Here is an 18,874-nt window from a genome sequence, read left to right on the forward strand (position 1 = left end):
CTCATTCTCCAAAACCCAGATTCAACCAAGGAACCTGTATGGGAGGGTGGCTGTGACCGCGGGGCACGGGAGGCCTGGTCCACACTCCCGGGCCCGCCCACCTGGAGCAGATGATCTCGTCGGATGACTGCACACAGGGCAGCTCCCCCAGGTGGTTGTCTGAGAGGTTCAGCTTCTTCAGGTTGATGAGTCCCCAAGGGATGATGGAGGGGAGCGAAGGCAGGCAGTTGCCGGAGAGGTCAAGCTCTGTGATCTGGCAGGAGATGTCTAAAAGCCAGTCCAGGTCCACCCAGGGCAACCTAAGACAGGACCATTTCACACAAAGTGCCTGGGGCGGGACAGGAAGGAACAGCACATAAGGATGGTGAAGTCTGGGCCCCAGGTGGGGCTGGAATAAAATGTTCAAGTGAGGCTGTGTGCCTACTCCAGCTGCAGCCCTGTCCTGAGGTGCTGGGAGCATGTCCACCCTGTCTCCCCGGCTTCTACCGAGGTCCTTAGCACAAGGCGGAGACTAGTCTGATCTGCACAAGTCACCTGCTCATGGCTCCAAGTCACCTCCAGAGCACGCTGGTGGCCCAGAGCCAACTCCTGAGAATTTCTCACAGGGGTGCAGCAGGGCAGCAAGGGCTTGTGGGTACAAAGGAAGCCCACTGAGGCTCAGAAGGCCTCTTCTCAGGCAGGGTCCTAACATGGTCTACCATCTCTTTCCTTGACTGGCTTTGTGTGATCTAGGCAGCCAATGTCTGCTGCCACCTGGCCCTGTGCCTGGCCTCATTCTGGACTGGCTGCCTCCAGACGAAAGGCCACACCAAATGGAAATATGAAACACTGGTCTACAACCCACAGCAAGAAACCAACTCCCTTAGCAAATAGCCCAGGAAGCCAGATAGCCAGTGATAGCTACAGTAGCAAACTAGTGAGTTCACCGCGTTCTGCTGTAACAGACCGGGATGATATCAGTAACCGGCAATTTTCCTAATTTTGGGCCCTGCTTCCAGTTCAGGGCAACCCGAGAAAGCCAACTACAGCCCCCACACAGACACACAGGGATCCTACTTCCAGGTGTCTCTGTCTTCCCCGGACAATAGCCTCCAGTGAGGACATTGTAGACCCTCCCTTTGGTTATGTTTTGAAGCTTACCCACTCCTCCGTGCCCCAAGTCTCTGCCACATGCGAACGGCAACTCAAACCCTTTGCTGTGGCAAGCTCAGAACATGTTCCTTATTTGGTCATTTTTGTTTTGTTTTGTTATTTAATAAGAGGAAGTCAGAAATCCCAGTGGTTTACTATTGTTGGGCAGCAAATGGGTCCTGGTTAAATATGTAAGAATAAGGCTTTCCTCTGTCTTCGGGGTCATTAAAGAATCCAGGACTCAATTGAGTTTCTGGGGAGAAGGAATCTGCTTTTTGGCTTGTTTATCCAAAGCAACTGGAAATCAACAACAACAAAAAATTACAGGACCAGAAATATAAACAAAAATGAGTGTTTCACAAATGAAAGAACCTCAGGAACCATGGGAATGGTACCAATAGTGTGGGTTGAATTGGCCTTTGCAATTGGCAGAGCTAAGAGGTGACCATATGTGGCCACTAGGTGGTGGTGTGTACATTGTCTTTAGCTCCCTTTAGCCAAATCCGGGAAAGGCTGTGTGCCTCTCTTCCAAGGCAACTTTCATCTTCCTCTTTATTAGTTTAGATGAAGAAGGATGAACAGCTAGAGAGGTCCAGAGAGAGGAGTTTTAGCCTCAGCTAATTCTGTTAGATAAGCCACTCAATTGCTCTGGCTTGCCTTTTTATTTTTTTCCTATTTTCTTTTCCCACTTACTTTTAAGTCTTAAAAAAAAATCTAAAATTTGCCAAAGAGCTCAACTAGGACCCAATAAACCCTACGGACCTGGAGTCACCAGATGCCAAAGCAACATCATATTGGCTGTCTCCCAGCTCTTTCCAGACATAAAACCATATGCTCTCAGGGCTAGGGATATGGCTCTGTGGTTAAGGGTACTTGCTGCTCTTGTGGAGAATCTGAGTTTGGTTCCTAGCACACTCATGTTGGGTGGTTCACATCTGCCTGTATCTCCAGCTTTGCAGGGATCCCATGGCTCTGGATTTTAGGGCACCTGAATTCACATACATACCTCCCCCCAAAACACACACACACACACACACACACACACACACACACACACACACACACACACACACACATATTTAAAACCAAAACTCTTCACTTTTGCTGAACCCTTTGTGAATAGTACAACATGACATGTGTCCTAGTTAGGACTTCCATTGCTGTGATGAAACTCCATGGCCAAAAGCAAGTTGGGGAGGAAAGGGTTTATTAGGCTTACACTCCCACATCATAGTCCATCACCAAAGGAAGTCAGGACAGAAACTCAAACAGGGCAGGAACCTGGAGGCAGGAGCTCATGCAGAGGCCATTGAAATGGTGCTGCTTACTAACTTACTTCCCATGGCTTGCTCAGTCTGCTTTCTTATAGAACCAGGACCACAGCCCAGGGATGACCCCACCCACAATGGGCTAGACCCTCCATCAGTACTAATTAAGAAAATATCTTGTGGGGCTGGAGAGATGGTTCAGTGGTTAAGAGCACTGGCAACTCTTCCAGAGGTCCTGAGTTCAATTCCCAGCAACCACATGGTGGCTCACAATCACTCATAATGAGATCTGGTGCCTTCTTCTGGCCTGCAGGCATACATGCAGGCAGAACACTGTATACATAATAAATACATCTTTAAAAAGAAAAGGAAAAGTCTTTCATCTGGATCTTATGGAGACATTTTCTCAATGAGGCTCCCTCCTCTCTGATGACTCTAGCTTGTGTCAAGTTGACATAAAACTAACCAGGACAGCATGCCACCCTAAACACTTCGGCACACATCTCAGTAGAACAGGAATCTTTTCACATAGAACATTAGTTCTTCAAGCCGTGTAACAGCAGCACAAGGTTATGCAGTCCATGGCCGTGTTCAAGGATTCCCCATTGCCTCAGAAATCTATTTTAAAAACTAGTTTGTGTTCTGATCAGGAATTGCTTTCTTTCTTCGATCTGGAATCATCCTCATGCCTTTGGGGTTCTTCTGACTCTGGCATTGCAATTTTCCAAATCTTTGAGAATAATCTCCCAATCTCACCTGACTAGAAACCGTGTAAGTAAAATGTCAGTTGAGACTTAAGTTTAAGCATTTTAGGCAAAGGTTGGAGACAATGTTGGGTTCTTCCCACTAAATACCACCAGGGGGCATCAGACACCAGGTGATTCTGCCACTGGGACCAGATTTGATCTCTGGTCAAGGTAGTGCCTGCCTGATCTCCAGTCCGTAAAGGTCCATTTGACCCTTTATACCTCACAAGCACTATGCAGAGTGATATTCTGACATGGTGTGTGTGTGTGCGCGTGCGCACACATGTGTCTGCGTTCTGTGTTCCTACATAATTGCTTTGACTTTGAGTGGGTTCAACATTGTCGATCTTGGTCTGAATCAATAAATACAGTGGTGGGTGCCATGTGGTGCTTTCCCCAAACTACCTTCCCACATTCACTCTCCACCATTCTTTGTGTAAGAGTATCTCTCCTGCCCCCAGGGGCCCACCTCCTGAAAGTGTCCCTTACATGAACTGTCAATTTTTTAGAGTGTTTCAATTTATTACCATTACGCTTTCTTCGGATGCTCAAGTGTCCCAGCTTGTCCAGGGGGAAGTCCCCAGTGAGGACGCCTATACTCTTTTGACTTTTTCTGGTCACTAGGGGTGATGATTCCTGGCAAAATCAGATATCCCAGGCTCCTCTGATGCTGCCCAGGGCAAGTCCTGGCCTCATCTCTGATTCTCATTCAAGAAAAATGCTATTTAGAAACCAAGACGAAGACGTTAGATGTGCTAATCACTGCTGGAGTAGTGTCATGTCTTAGCCTATTGGCTGGACACAGCTCTGTGGTTACACCAGTCATTCTGATACCCAGACAGCTGGCCTGCCCTTTACCTTAGCTGGGCATTGCTGGCTTTAACCAAATATATAAAATAAAATCAGTTCAGGAATTCTGTTATCTGCCGAATTCTGTTACCTGCCGAATTCTGCTACCCCTGCAAACCCCAGAGAATGGTCTGTTTTCTGTGGCTAGAAGAATCAAGCTGAGCGTAGGAGGTTTCTAAGGAAAAGAACTCAGTGTGGCACATGGTTCTGGGGCAGCAAGGCACAGCCTTGGCTCAGTCCTGGGGAGACACTCCTTGTCTACCTCCCAGGACAGCAGGAAGCTTCCTGGTGGGAGCATGGGAGGGAGGGAGGGAGGGAGGGAATGGCAGGAGAAGGAAATCGGAGAGGAATTCACAGGCCTGGCTTGCTTTCAGTAACAACTCACCGCACGGACCCAGCACTGATTGCTTCTCAGGGTGATGCTTCCAATGACCTGAACACTTTCCGCCAGGTTCCACCTTTGCAAAGTCCTACCATCTCTGGAAACATCCATGCTAGGGACTAGTTCTCCAGCACAGAAACCCTCGGAGGACAAAGCAGATCCACCATAGCACCCCATTCCTCTATCTCCCAGATGGAGTGCCCCGTTCCTCTGTCTCCCAGAGGGAGCATGCGTGTCTATTGCAGAAGAGGGTCACCATCTTGCCTGCCACCATTGGTCAGCACTTTTCTTGTGTAGTGCTGAGAGTGCCTGCTGTTCCGTTAGATGATCGGGGAGTTCTGGGTTCAGAGGTGAGGTGTGTGTGTGTGCCTGTGTGCATACATGTGTGGGCTGGTGAGCCTCTGGTTGCCTTAGCTCAAATTTCTTGATCTTCGTGGACTCACGAGTGAATGATGAATGCTTGTATGGAAGCCTGTGCCTTTTCCACAGTGACCATTCTATCAGAAGGAAATCACCCCCAGAGAGAAGTGCAGTGTGTAATACTGACTTCACCAGACCCACAGGAGAGGAGGAAGCAGTGGTTGCCACCAGGTCTGGGTCCCACCAGCACGAGTTTCTTCACAACTGACATCTGATAAACGTAACGCCCAGAGAGACGAGGTGGAGGAAGTCTGAAGGTAGGATGGTATGGCTGTGGAACATTACTTTAACTCCCCAAAGTGTGTGCTGTTGTCTATGCTGCATTTGTTTAACTATGTAAAGATGTGCTGCTGTTTCACCTTGCCTGCCTAAGGCACCTGATTGGTCTAATAAAAAGCTGAATGGCCACTAGCTAGGCAGGAGAGGGATGGGCGGGGCTGGTGGGCAGAGACAATAAGTAGGAGGAGAAATTTAGGCTCGAGGGAAGAGGACGAGAGACAGGAGCGAAGGAGGGAGAGAGGGAGACACCTGGGGCTGGCCAGCCAGCCAGCTGCCAGACAGACAGACACGGAGTAGGACGTATAGAACGAAAGAAAGGCAAAAAGCCCTGAGGCAAAATGTAGATGAAGAAACACAGGTTAATTGAAGTTATAAGAGCTAGTGGGACAAGTCCAAGGCCAAATTAGTTATTCATAACTAATAATAAGTCTCCGTATCATGATTTGGGAGCTGGTTCGTGGCCCAAAAGAAAACCTGTCACACGACATTCTTGGCAGACAGACAGGCTTGTAGAGTGATACACGCTGAGTTAGATGGAGCATGTTGCAGACAAACACGGAAGCCTTCCACCTGGTTACACTGAAACTTTAGATTGACATGTTTTATTATTATTATTTCTGGTACACAGGTACCCAGGGTACCTAAGTGCTCATAGGTGAGAGAGAGAGAGAGAGAGAGAGAGAGAGAGAGAGAGAGAGAGAGAGAGCGAACGAACACCCAATAACAATTGTGTCCATGCAATTGAGAGAGACAGGTCCAGCAAGCCCACAGCCATCACTGTTTGTTTGTATCAGTCTGGGCAGAATTACCACAAACCAGGCTCCGAGGGAGCACAGCCAGCCATTGCATAACCCCGACCCAGAATGCTGAACCAGAAGATCAAAGGCAGCTGGCACTGGACTGCTCAACAGCTCAGCGGTCAGGCCACATGCACCCGGGGAACACACGGAAAATGTCCTGGCGTTTGTCTCCAAGCCTTTCAAACGCTGGCCAAATGAAAGGGAGCCCAGAGGAAGCACCACCTCCCCGCACAGGCACCAAGGGATGGTTTGGAAAGCTGTTTTCCAGGGGGGTGGTGGGGACTCGGATTGTTAAGGGGTCGGGTGGGGGGTTGGTGAGATTCTCAGTGGATAAAATGCTTGCCATGCAAGTCTGGAAACCTGGGTTTGATTCCCAGAACCCAAGGAAGGATGGAAGGAGAGGACTGCCTGGTCTTCTGGTCATTGGGAGATGGCCTGGAGGAACATATTGGGATGCAAGCCTTTTTTTCAATTCCCACTCATGAATCAAATAGCTCCTTCTACTGATTCCCACAAGCTGTCCTCAGATGGCCACATGTATGCCACAAAACACTGTACACGTATCATTGCACACACACCATTGTACACACACACACAGGTTAATAATAATATATAAAATAAAAACATTGAAGGGTTGTGTTTATTTTGGGCCATGGGTAGAGAGTGTTGTCGAGAAAGCTCTCCTGATCTGGAGATGAAGGTTGCAGCCCAGAGGCATTATCTGACTTGACATGTTCTAGAAGCCACTGGCCACAAAGATATAGTTTTCCCCCCCAAAAATATCTTTTTTATTGTATTTTATTTATTTTGTGTCTGTTTGTGCACATCTGTGTGAGCACGCGTACCACAGCGCATGTGTGGAGGTCAGAGGACAACGTGAAGGGATTGGTTCTCTCCTTCCACCATGTGGGGCCTGAAGATGGAACCCAAGCTGTTAGGCTTAGAGGCAAGCACCTGACCCTCTGAGCCATCTGGCCGGCCCTTACTTTTATTTTTATGTCATAGCAACTCTACTGCCTAAAAAAAATGTATTCTAAGGTGGACCGGGGTCTCCGATGGCTTTAGCTTAGCATCGGCACTCCAGTAACAGAGGCTGGAGAACAGGTTTGGGACAGACACAGAAAGAGACTTGGCTTAGAGACCGGCTAGGTCGGGCGGCTGGTCACCTGGTCACCTGGTAGAGAGGGGCCCTTGATGTTTGTTCCTTATCGGGACTCTGCTGTCCCTCAGGACAGAATTCACAGCTCTGCTTCCTCTCTCCCCACTGGTCATGCCAGCCATCTCTGCTGGACTCACAGCTGAGTCCCAACTGTAACCCCTAGAGACTATAAATCCCTTGACAGGACAGGACAGACCGCCGCTCAGTGCAGCAGGACAGAACACACCGAGAGAGGCAATCCACAGAGGTTTGTTCATTCGTGACACACGTCTTAAAATGGGGGGACACACAGAACGCTCCGGGATTGCATGTTGGTCTGTGGCCCACAGCAACCCCCAGACTCTGTGTTCAGCAGAAGTTTTCAGATGACATCTGAGCGTGGCTTCTCCTTGGTTTGGGGCTTCGGGGCTTCAGAATGGTGAGGGGAACCTTGTGTTCATTTCAGCCTATGCTTTGGTGACTTGTTATGAAAGCCCCAGGAAAAGAGCAGCCGGTAACCAGTCAGGCAAAGCCAGAAGGCACCGTGGCTTGGCACCCCAGTGAGAGTATGCAGCGGGGGTGGAGGGGTAGGGGGGAGCCATTTGATTCCCAGCTGGAAGTTGAAAGAAAGAGACCAGGAGAGGTGGGACTGGGTCCAGATATCCTCCTCAAGGGCATGCCCCGATGACCAGGAGACTTCCCACCAAGTCCCACTTCCTGGTTTCCCCCCACTTTCCAGTAGCACGCTGGAGACAAGACCTTGGTCACTAGACTGCAAGGCTACTCCAGATCTGAACCACGGTGCCATAGAAACCAGATTATTGAAAAATGTTAAATACAAAAATAACTTAGAAGTCCAAGGTTAATGGTATATTTAAAAAACCTACTCCAGTTGTCTGTTCTTGTTAGGTACTGTGACAGTTCATCTCAGGCTTGGATTTGACGGAAGAATCCATAGAGACCTGGTAGAGCATCCCTCGTGTTTGTGAGGGTTCAAGGGAGATCAGTGGGTGTAGAGCATCTACCCTCAGTGTGGGCAGGTGTCATCCCATCAGCCGGGGATTGAGACAGAACAGAACAGCACAAGCCTTTTTCTTTGTCTGCTTCGGTCTGAGACATTCCCCTTGTCCTTACTGACACCAGAAATCCAAGCTTGGGGGCCTCTAGTACTTTACACCAGTGGTCCTCTGGGTTCTCAGACCTTCCCATCAAGCTTAGCTATGTTATCAGCATCCATGGCCTCCAGCTTGAAGAAAGGATCAAGGAGCTGTTCAGTCACCACAGTTATATGAGCCAAGTCCCCTAGTGGGTCCCCTCTCATCTACTTATCTATCTATCTATCTATCTATCTATCTATCTATCTATCTATCTATCTATCCATCCATCCATCCACCTACCTATCATCTATCTATCTATCTATCTATCTATCTATCTATCTATCTATCTATCTATCATTTGTCTGTCTATCTACCTATGTATTTATGCATGTATGCATACATCCATCCACCTGTCCTTCTATCATCTATCTATCTATCTATCTATCTATCTATCTATCTATCTATCTATCTATCTATTTATCTATCTATCTGTCTACCTATGTATTTATGCATTGTATGCATGCATGCATCCATCTCATCCATCCATCCACCCATCATTATTATTTACCTATCACCCATATCCATCTATTTTCACCGTAATGCATGCATCCATCCTGCTGGCTCTGCTATCTGAGGAGCCCCGACTGGCAGAAAGAAGCACAGTGGAGACCGATGATCAGATGACAGCATGCTCAGCAGCTCCTTGCCGCGCACACGAAGCACTTTCAGCTGACCATTTACAGCGTCTCTGGAGGCTGGTGCCATGGCACAGAAAGAACTCCAGAGGTGACCTAATCCTGTAACAGACTCAACCGCAGTTACAGGCCCAGTGTCTGATACCGCTCCCTCTCTGCTACACCTGCAAGCTGACAGCCAACCAACGACACCTAGGACATCAGATGGACAGGTGGTGATAAAAGACAAATTATTGCAACCCAAAATACAATGATGCTAAGTCTTTATGGCCTGGCACAGGACAGAACAGACGATAGGAAAGTCAATGAAAGCACGGGAAACAATGACAGTAGACCGTGAAAGAAGAACTATGCAAAGAACCAACAGGGAATCACGTAATAGAGCGAGACACCTGAAGAGCAGAGGCCGGAGAACGGGTTCTGTTCTCACACAGGAACCTTCTCCTCAACTGGCTCAACTCTGAGACACAAAGGCAAAGAAACTTGAAAGGGCAGCCTTGCAAGCGCGTCCCTTTCCCGACTCCACAGCCTAGACAAAGGCAAAGGGAAAGCAATGACCAGCCAGGAGAAGGGGGTTAAACAGTGCCCAAGAGTTTGGATATTGCAATCCCCCCTTTAAGTAATGTGTGGCGGGGAGAGGAAGAACCAACACGGGACAACAGGCACTTAGGGCAATGAAAGCCTCACAATGAGCGGAGAACACACAGAGAAACACCAGAATGTTCTGTGCTCACTCGGCACAGGGAGATGAAAGAAAGCAGAAGATCAAGGACAGCCAGGCTAAGATGGAAAACAGAGGTGAGGAGAAACAAGAGCTTGACCAGGAAAATCAAGTGGAGGATCTCTCAGAAACCAACGAAGATGAAGCTTGCTCACTTCCTGATGGGCTCTGAGGCTGGCTCCCTGGGGGAGTCAGGTCAAGTGCTGCAAACCTGCTCAAAAGCTCTTGCCTTGGGAGGCCGGAGGCCCAAGGTGGGGACTTTCTATCACTGGTTTACTAAACGGCCACGTGGAACCTCCTTCTAAACAGTCAGGGTTACACCCGTAGGTCTGTGTTGCTCTCAACCTTGGGCAGTGATGCTTCTTCTTCGGCAGCGGGCGGCTGGTGAAAGCTCTGAGGATAAGTCAGGGTCAAGTGCTCAGCCCTCAATGGGACAGCTACTCCATCCCTCCCTGAAAATCTAGGGCAGACAGTGAAAGGGGTAGAAATAAATGCAAAGTAGGGGGTGGAGAGGAGTGCTGTAAAATGCTGTCTTTTGGACATGACATAGCAGTTGCATCTATGACCTCACTAAAGCGATGGCTGTTTGTACAAGATCAAACCGACAAGATCAGGGCTCAGTGGGCTTCTGTGTGTGTGTGTGTGTGTGTGTGTGCGTGCGGTGGGGGATATTTAGAAGTGGGAGGTGGGAGGAGTTGAGGGTGCATCTAATCAAGATACATCATATATAGGCACAAAATTGGTAAAGATAAATAAAAGATACTTTAAAACAGGAAATACACTAATAACCTAGGAGTAAAAATGTCAGTATAAAAACTGGTGTAAAATGATTGTTTAAAGTATGGGAGATTTTGTTGTTAACCAGGGCTAGCAAGCCCCTGACTACACTGTACAAAAGACTTACAAAAAATAAAAATGCCCAAAGCGACACGGTAAAAGTACATGTGAAATGATGGACCCAAGGGAGATAACCAGAGAGCCATTCCCAAAGGTCCTAATTCAATATAAATCATTCTTAAGTAAAAGTTTAAAGAACAAACAGTCCCCATGTTGTGTAAATGGTTCCTTAATATAGCTGCTCACTTCATTTTATGAGTCACAACTAGGAATTCTGTAAGAGCCATTAAAATTCCAGGTCAATTGCATGTGTGTACATGGATGTAAAAACTGCTATAACATCTTTAAAAATAGAATACAATTTAAACCAAACTCAACTATTTTAATCCCAAGTCAGTTAATGCCTCTCCAGAAACCTGCATAGTGGTAACCAAGACCCTGACAGCCACAGTTCATTTTATGAAGGAAAAGATCCCAGTGATTCTTAGGTTGCTGGATGCTAGACGCTTCTTAGGAAAGCCTCTCCATCTTCACTAATTCTCTGGTTTTCCACCCTGGTGGTAGAACCCAGGGCCTCTTGCATGCCAGACAGACACTTTACCCTGAGCCTAAAGTTCTTAAGAAGTTAGAGGGTCCCCCAATCAATACTGCCCTTTTATAAACCAGGCAGTGGTAGTGCATGCCTTTAATCCCAACACTCAGAAGGCAGAGGCAGGCAGATCTCTGTGAGTTTGAGGCCAGCCTGGTCTCCAGAACGAGATCCAGGGCAGGCAGTGCTACCCAGAGAAACCCTGTCTCAAACAAACAACAAAAAGCCCCCTTTTTTCTTATACTATTTTATTCTTTTAAAATATAGGACATTTATAAGAAACCTCCCACTACTTGGCTAACAGTAGACAAAGAGAAAAAGCAAGATATGAAAATTCTTGTGTAGTTAACAAAGATCCTTAATTTATTATTAAGAGTCTCCCAACACAAGATTTTTGCCTCACAATTATGTGAGAGGTTAAAGCATAATATTTAGCAGAATACATTTAAGCTATGATATCATTTATAAACAGAAGGGATATTATTTAAAATTTAAAAATTCAACAATTATGCAGCCAATTATCTACCCATTCACCCATTTAATCATCCATCCATCCATCCATCCATCCATCCATCCATCCATCCATCCATCCATCCAACCATCTACCAAGCATGTTCAGGATCTCTGCTGAATGGCAACCATGGAGTGAGCAAAGGCGGCCAGGCACCCTGCTTCCAGGAAGCTTCTGGTCAGGTAGTGAAGTCGGCATTAGATGGGAATGTAATCCTCAGAGTCAACTCTATATGTGGCTAAGAATAAAGCAGACAGGAAGTTTTGAGAGATGAAAGAGGGTATGTGTTTATGCTGTGTATTAAGGAAGACCTTTCTGAGGATACTGTGTGGGGCTGAGGTTTGCACAGTGCCTTGGGGACAAAATGCAGTGTGTTAATAACGTATTGAGAAGGCAGGGCCATTTTCCCCGGCTTGGGTATTCACCAGATGGTACAGCGTGGCCAACATAGGTTCTCCCTGCTTTTGGACATTGGGGGTTTGTCCCTCAATTTTCCTTCTTACAAATAGCAGGTTTTGGCTGTTTGTGGTAATCACTAATGTCCTAGAGATAGATGTGAGAAATGAAATACCAAATTCAGAATAGTCTACTGGAAGAAAAAGAAGTTTAACTTCCACTTACTTTTGCCCATATGGAACCAATCTGCAATGTCAGGAGCATGACCCTGGCATGCCCACCGCTCTGGGCCCCACCAAATGTCTCACCGAGCATGTCTGTTTATTTGTGCTGGTTTAACAGGAGCGAGACAGCGCTTTAATTTGGTTTCCAGGGTTGCTAATAAGCTTTTATATATTTTCCTGTGGTGGTTTGTCATCCCAGTCTCCTCACACGTGAATTCACCGCTTATTTCTCTCGTTTGTATCTAGTGGGACCTGTAACCAAGGAGACTGCCGGGGTATGGATGTGGACAGGCTGCTGTGAAGTCCCAAGCATCATAGATGACTCACAGACCCCGGCTGAATTAAATTAAATTAATCCCAATCGATGAGAGGCATCAATCATATAGAGTAATGATCTATTTTGAATTTAATTTTTTGTCAGTTTTCTTTCTGTTCCTTTGTTTTGTTGAGATCGTATCTCCCTATGTTGCTTAGACTGTTCTAGAACTCCTGGGCTCAGTTCTCCTTACCCAGCCTCCTAATTAGGTGAGACTTCAGATCTGACCTTCACCGGCTTTACTTCCCCTTTTACAAAAGTTTTATTTTAAAAATTCACTTTTAGTATAAATAACTTTACTATTTAAATACATCCATATTATGTCTTTATATTTGGAAGTATGCTTTTATATTTATATTTGAAAGTATGCTTTTAACATTTGGTAATGGCAACCATCTCCTTTTTTAAAAAATATAATTGATGTGTGCTTTTCAATATTTATGAAATAGATGGATGCCAGATAATGAGTTTCCCGAGCTTAGTTCTAGCATGTCTGCAGTCTTGCCTGCACCATGATTAACCGACACCTCCGAGCTATACCCAACAGGTCCAGCATGTGTAACGCTTCTTATTCACGTCCTTAGTCTTTGTGTTTTCCACTTTGTCATGTAAGATCAAGCAACAGTTTTTGGCATGTCCAGTTTATCAATCATTTTTCTGCTCTTAATTAAATATGAGTAATTTATATAACTACTGTTTTATAGCCAAGCTTCTTAAACTGTGGCTTGTGACCCCCTGTGGGGCCATGGGGATGGCAGGGGAGGGGGGATGTCATAAACCTTTGGCAACAGTAAAAGGCTTCTGAATATGTAATGACTGAAAAGCAGCTCCAAATGGAACTCCTCCTCCTTGTCTTGAACCTGAGCTGTTTCCAGCAGAGCAACCAGGGCTCTCTCGCCTGTGCGATGTCATGTGACTTCACTGCAGTCTCAGGAGAAAGCCCACAGCACAGGCACTTTGCCCCAGAGCGCTGTCGCTGTCCCAGGGCACACCAACTAAAGCTCCTGAAACCCCTCAGCCTGAGGCTGGACTATGGCATTAGGAAATGCAGCGCTTTTACTACATACACAAATTTTACAGAGACGTAATGGTTTAATCAAGGAGAACAAAAAACGTCTAAGAGTTCCCAACTGTCATTTCCCATGTAAGTATAATAAGAACACCTTTAGACTGTAATGTGCCAGAATGTGGGATTTTTTTTGAAACTGTAGTTTGATTTGCTGAGAAGTTTCATTAAAAAATAACCATTCGCCGGGCGGTGGTGGCGCACGCCTTTAATCCCAGCACTCGGGAGGCAGAGCCAGGTGGATCTCTGTGAGTTCGAGGCCAGCCTGGACTACCAAGTGAGTCCCAGGAAAGGCGCAAAGCTACACAGAGAAACCCTGTCTCGAAAAACCAAAAAAAAAAAAAAACCATTCAATGAGCTTCAGCTGGGGACTATGACAGAATTTCTGGCACTTCCTGAGATGGCCCTAGATGGCCCTAATCATACCTCTCCTACTTTATATTACATATTTATGTGACGTCTTTGTGACATCTAAAATCAGCCACTTCTGAACAACACTGGCAATGCTCTAAGTCCTGCAGCATCAAATGTCCAACTGAGATTTAATTCTTTATGTGAAAATGAACAAGCACATCCACCTCATTAATACGCAAATCTGCTTCAATCTCTAGTAACTGGTAAATTATATATAACAAAGAATTGCTTTGAAATAAAATTCTTTATGATTTATTGCTAGTAAATGTTTGAGTTGTATACCTATCTTATACAACTATATACCTGTAACAATTTGTTGGGCTAAAAGAGGTTTTGATTGGAAAAACTCTTTAAGAGGCCTTGCTCTATAGGACAGCTCCATTTGTATTACATCCTACAGAACAAGATGAACACATACTAGAAAGAGTCTGTGAAGATCAGAAAAAATAAGCCGGGCAGTAGTGGTGCACGCCTTTAATCCCAGCACTCAGGGGGCAGAGGCAGGCGGATCTCTGTGAGTTGGAGGCCAGCCTGTTAGTATCTATCTTAACTGCCAGCATTTCCTCTTGTGTGTTTGGGCCACTATTAGTAAAATAAGGATTACTTAAGCATACCCTGAGAGTCTATCTGGGAGCTGAGGCAGTTGCCAAGTGACTATTGATCATGTATAAACTCCAGCATGGAGACACTAGACAAGAAATGATACTTGGAATGGCATACTAATTTAAGACTTAAGCATGGTTTTATCTAGCATTTTCATTTAGTATTGTTGGACCAGAATAGACTGTGAGTAACTGAAACCATGGGAAGTAGAGCCAGAGGTAATGAGGGACCAACGTAGAAGACCAGGAAAAGCAACATCGACAGGAAGTTTGCTTTGTGATCCTCTGAGGGTAGCAAATGGCTTTCTCTTCCTCTCACATGGTAGGGGGTGAACAGGCCAGGCGGAGGGAACCCAGGATCTTGACAGCACCACCTCTACCCCTTTGGAGACTCACTAATCCTGAGACTTTAAACCCCGGAATGCTAATTTCCACCTCTGTCACAGGAAACAGTACCTTCAGCCACTCAGGGGTCAAGGAATGAGGATGATAGCAATACATACATAGATGTTCTGAATCTCAGTTACATATAATTCTCGAAGAAAATGCTTTGCACCAAGTGTGAGGCCTTTCCTAGGAAGAGAGTGCTCCCCAAAGGCCTTGGTTATCTTCCAAAAGAAAGTTTCCAGCCCATGACCACAAGGTTTAACCAGCACGCAGCCCCTACGCAGTGGGGCAATTGGCAGCTCCCACAGGGCCAGCAGAGGCAGAAGCCCCCCTGGATGCCTCTGGCCCTTCTGATACAGTCTGCAGATAAAGACGCCTACCCAGGTCACACTGGCGAAGACCTATTTCAGCACTGACTACCTGCTGGTCCGTTCCATCGGGGAGACAGGCTGGGTGTCATTAATGGTCAAACTATGCAAGTCAGGGCCAATCCAAAGCCGAATATGAATGGCAAGATCTAAACGGCGCTCTGTCTTTACTTAGCTGAGAGATGTGGAAGAGGAAATGATTTCTCCACTGAGCTGTTTCACAATTAATTTCAGTCCTTGCTCATTTCCTACCCTTCAAACTGCCCAGCAAGCCCTCTGGCCTGGCACGGACAGCCGCACCAGGATGACAGCGAAGGTTCCAGAACCCAGCTAAGCTTTTCCTGGTGTTTATGAGTTCCCTTTTCTAGGTGTCAAAGCAAGAAGCTATTTTTTGCTACAATACAGCACAACACTGTTCAGCTATCCATCATGAACTGGGCTCTCAGCAGGCCAGAGTCTGGCAGTTTAAGATGGACACCAAGGACTAGGGAAATGGCTTCGCCAGGTCTCACTTGGCTTCTCTTCTGTTGTTTGAAAAGTGTGTCTGAGCAGATCGGATCACGTGTTGTGGCTTCTGTAACCTTCCTTATCCAAACAGCAACAGAGTCCGACGAGGCTTCCCTGCAGCTCCCACTCAGCCAGCAGAGACGGACCGCAGCAGCCTGAGAACCAACGGTGCTCGACCCAGAGACACCAATGACAGCTGCTCTACCCGTGTTAGCTGAGGCTTCCAGAGAGGCAGAAATGACATGAAAACAAAACCCACTACCAATGGACACGGCAGGGAATGCTTGCCATCCCAGCACTAGGAGGCAGAGACAGGATGAGCAGGAGTTCAAGGTCATCCTCAACACACACAGCAAGTTCATGGCCAGTCTGGGTTATGTGAAAGCCTATCCAAATACACCAGAAAAAAAAAATTCCGCTCAGGTACACTTGTGCAATCTCAGCACTCAGGACACTGAGGTAGGAGAGTTGCGAGTTCAAGGCCAGCTTGGGCTACACAGTGAAACCCTGTGTCCCCATACAAAGCCCCATCACATGAACCAGTGGGGGAAGCAGGCTCCACACACACACTCTAAAAGCTTCACTGAAGGTAAGCTCCATCACCAGTGTCCTTCCTGGACCACTTCCAGAATGGCAACACAGCCAAGGCATTCTCAGGCAATGTATCATGTGGGCAAAGTGCTCTTCTATGGCCAGCATTTGGGGCTCAATATTTGGAAGGATGATAACACCACCAGCAGCAGCAGCAGCAGCTCAGCTCAGGCCCACAGGATACTCAGAAAGGTGTCCAGCTTACCCGGACCTCCTGGGCCATCACCCTTCTCTGCTCTTTGGACAGGAGGAGTGTCCCCTTGCAGGTCAGAGCCCAATGCACCCACTCCAGGGCATTTGCCTTTGAGATTCATTTGAGTCACAAAAATAATACCTGCTCCGGGAAAGCCCGGGAGCTGAAATGAGTCAGGCTATGATTTCATTTCCTCTTCTGATGTGAGCAGAAGAGCTCAGAAGAGGGAAAAGCAGTGTGGCCTTTTCTTTGTCTTTTCATTGGCAAGATGTGCTCATCACTTCCACGCCTATGGCTAGCCTTGGCACATAAGGCGGGAGACATCTTGCAGAAGGGGTCAGAGATCTCTCGCTTTCTCTGCTTCAACATTATACCAAGAAAACTAATATCTGGGGCACACCTGTTAAAACCAGAATCACCTGTTAAAAAACTCCTGAGGCCAGGTCCTGCCTCTGAAGTGTGGCTTGATCAGTGTAGGGTACAGTCTGAAATCCTTGGGCATTCCAGCACATAGGAAAGCCGCACCCACTCACTATAGTGAGACCTGCATGGCCTGCTTCAGGAACTGAGATCTGGGGAACAGGAACAGGAGAGGTGGGCTGTGGTCTGGGCAGCAACACTGTCTGGTTGCTGGACAGCAAGAGGGCCCGTAACAATGTCTTTGTACCTTAATATTCCCACTTGGGAGACACATGGCGCTCCCTGCAATAGTCTCACGTTGTGCTGCATGAACTAATATGATAAGAAAGAGCAGAAAAACAACCAATTACATGAATGCAGGGTTAGAGGATGCCATTTCCTTTTCTAGCATGAAGATAACAACTAACCCTTGAGCGTGTACTGTATGCCAAGTCCTGTGCTGAGCACGTGATCACCTCCATGGTGGCACTGTACTTCTCCCTGTTGTATAGTGGATAACGCCAACGCCAACGAAGTTTATAGAGAGGTAACAGCGTGCAGAGGTTTGGATATCAATCTTCTTTAGGGATAAGCAAACAAGTAGGAATAAGAGAACAGTGAAAATAAAGCAGCAATAAATGTAAAAGAGATGGAAAGAAGGCCCCGCTAGGGAGGTCTCATGCAAATGTGAAATGGGGGAGCCTTCTATTCCAACACACACACACACACACACACACACACACACACACACTCACTCACTCTCTCACTCTCTCACTCACTCAGATGAGCTTAACACAACACTGTTACCAGAAAACCAGAAAACAAAAAGTCTCACAGATCTGGGGCTGGAGAGATGGCTCAGGGGGTTTTGAGTGAGTATGGCTCTTACAGAGACCCGAGCTCAGCCGCAAGCATCCACACTGGATAGCCCACAACCACCTGTAACTTCAGCTCCAAAAGAATCAAATGCCTCTGTTCTCTGTGGGCAGCTACACTCTTGTGCGTGTGCATGCACACATACACACACACTTATGCAAACACCACACACACACACACACACACACACACACACACACACCACTACCACCACCACCACCATCACACTCACAGTTAAACATAAATGTGAAAAAAGTCTGAGCAAATTTATTCAAGGTTGATGAAAATGAAAGAGTGATGTGGCCATGTGAGGAGGCTTCAGACTCCATTTCTAGGACCGAGACTTCCACAGGACTAAGGAGAGCTGCCTTAGTTAGGGTTACTATTGCAGTGATAAAACACCATGACCAAAAGCAAGTTGGGAAGGAAAGGGTTTATTTGGGTTACACTTCAAGAAAGGAACTCAAACAGGGCAGAAACGTGGAGGCAGGAGCTGATGCAGAGGTCACGGAGGGGTGCTGCTTACTGGCTTGCTCATCATAGCTTGCTCAGCAGCTTTCTTATAGAACCAAGACCACCATTCCAGGGATGGTACCACCCACAATGGATTGGGCCCTTCCTCATCAATCATTAATTAAGAAAATGCCCAAGGAAATAGGCTTGTCTGCTTACAGCCCAGGCTTATGGAGGCATCTTCTCAATTGAGGTTCTCTCCTCTCAGATGATCATAGGTTGTGTCAAACTGACATAAAACTAGCCAGTACAATTGAACCCCTTGTCAACTTGACATGAACATATCACTGTTAAACTATAACCTTTCCTTCTTGTTCATGCCCCCAAATCACACATTACTATTAACATTACAATATAAACATTCCAAAATTTAAAAGCTCTACACTCTTTAAAAATTAAAATGCTTAAATTAACTATGTAGCTCACACACAATTAAGCCTGTATGATAAGGAGTATTCAGAGATGGGTAATGCCTGGGGGGCACTCACCAACCTAAGACAGAGCACCAGTGTGGCCTGGGAAGGTGTCTCCATGATGGGTAAGGTGACCTGCTGACGTC

General features: G+C 46.6%; 1 protein-coding gene across 2 annotated transcripts in view; it reads right to left on the reverse strand.

The window, feature by feature from the left end:
- Positions 1–18,874, reverse strand: part of Lrrk1 (leucine rich repeat kinase 1) — a 136,728-nt gene that overhangs the window by 57,593 nt on the left and 60,261 nt on the right. For both annotated transcript variants that reach the window (XM_076544529.1, XM_076544520.1), the window contains one exon: positions 102–328. In XM_076544529.1, the coding sequence (XP_076400644.1) occupies positions 102–328 (227 nt within the window). The remainder of the gene's footprint in view (positions 1–101; positions 329–18,874) is intronic.

This window comes from Peromyscus maniculatus, chromosome 1 (genome assembly GCF_049852395.1).
Source record: "Peromyscus maniculatus bairdii isolate BWxNUB_F1_BW_parent chromosome 1, HU_Pman_BW_mat_3.1, whole genome shotgun sequence".
Lineage (NCBI taxonomy): Eukaryota > Metazoa > Chordata > Mammalia > Rodentia > Cricetidae > Peromyscus > Peromyscus maniculatus.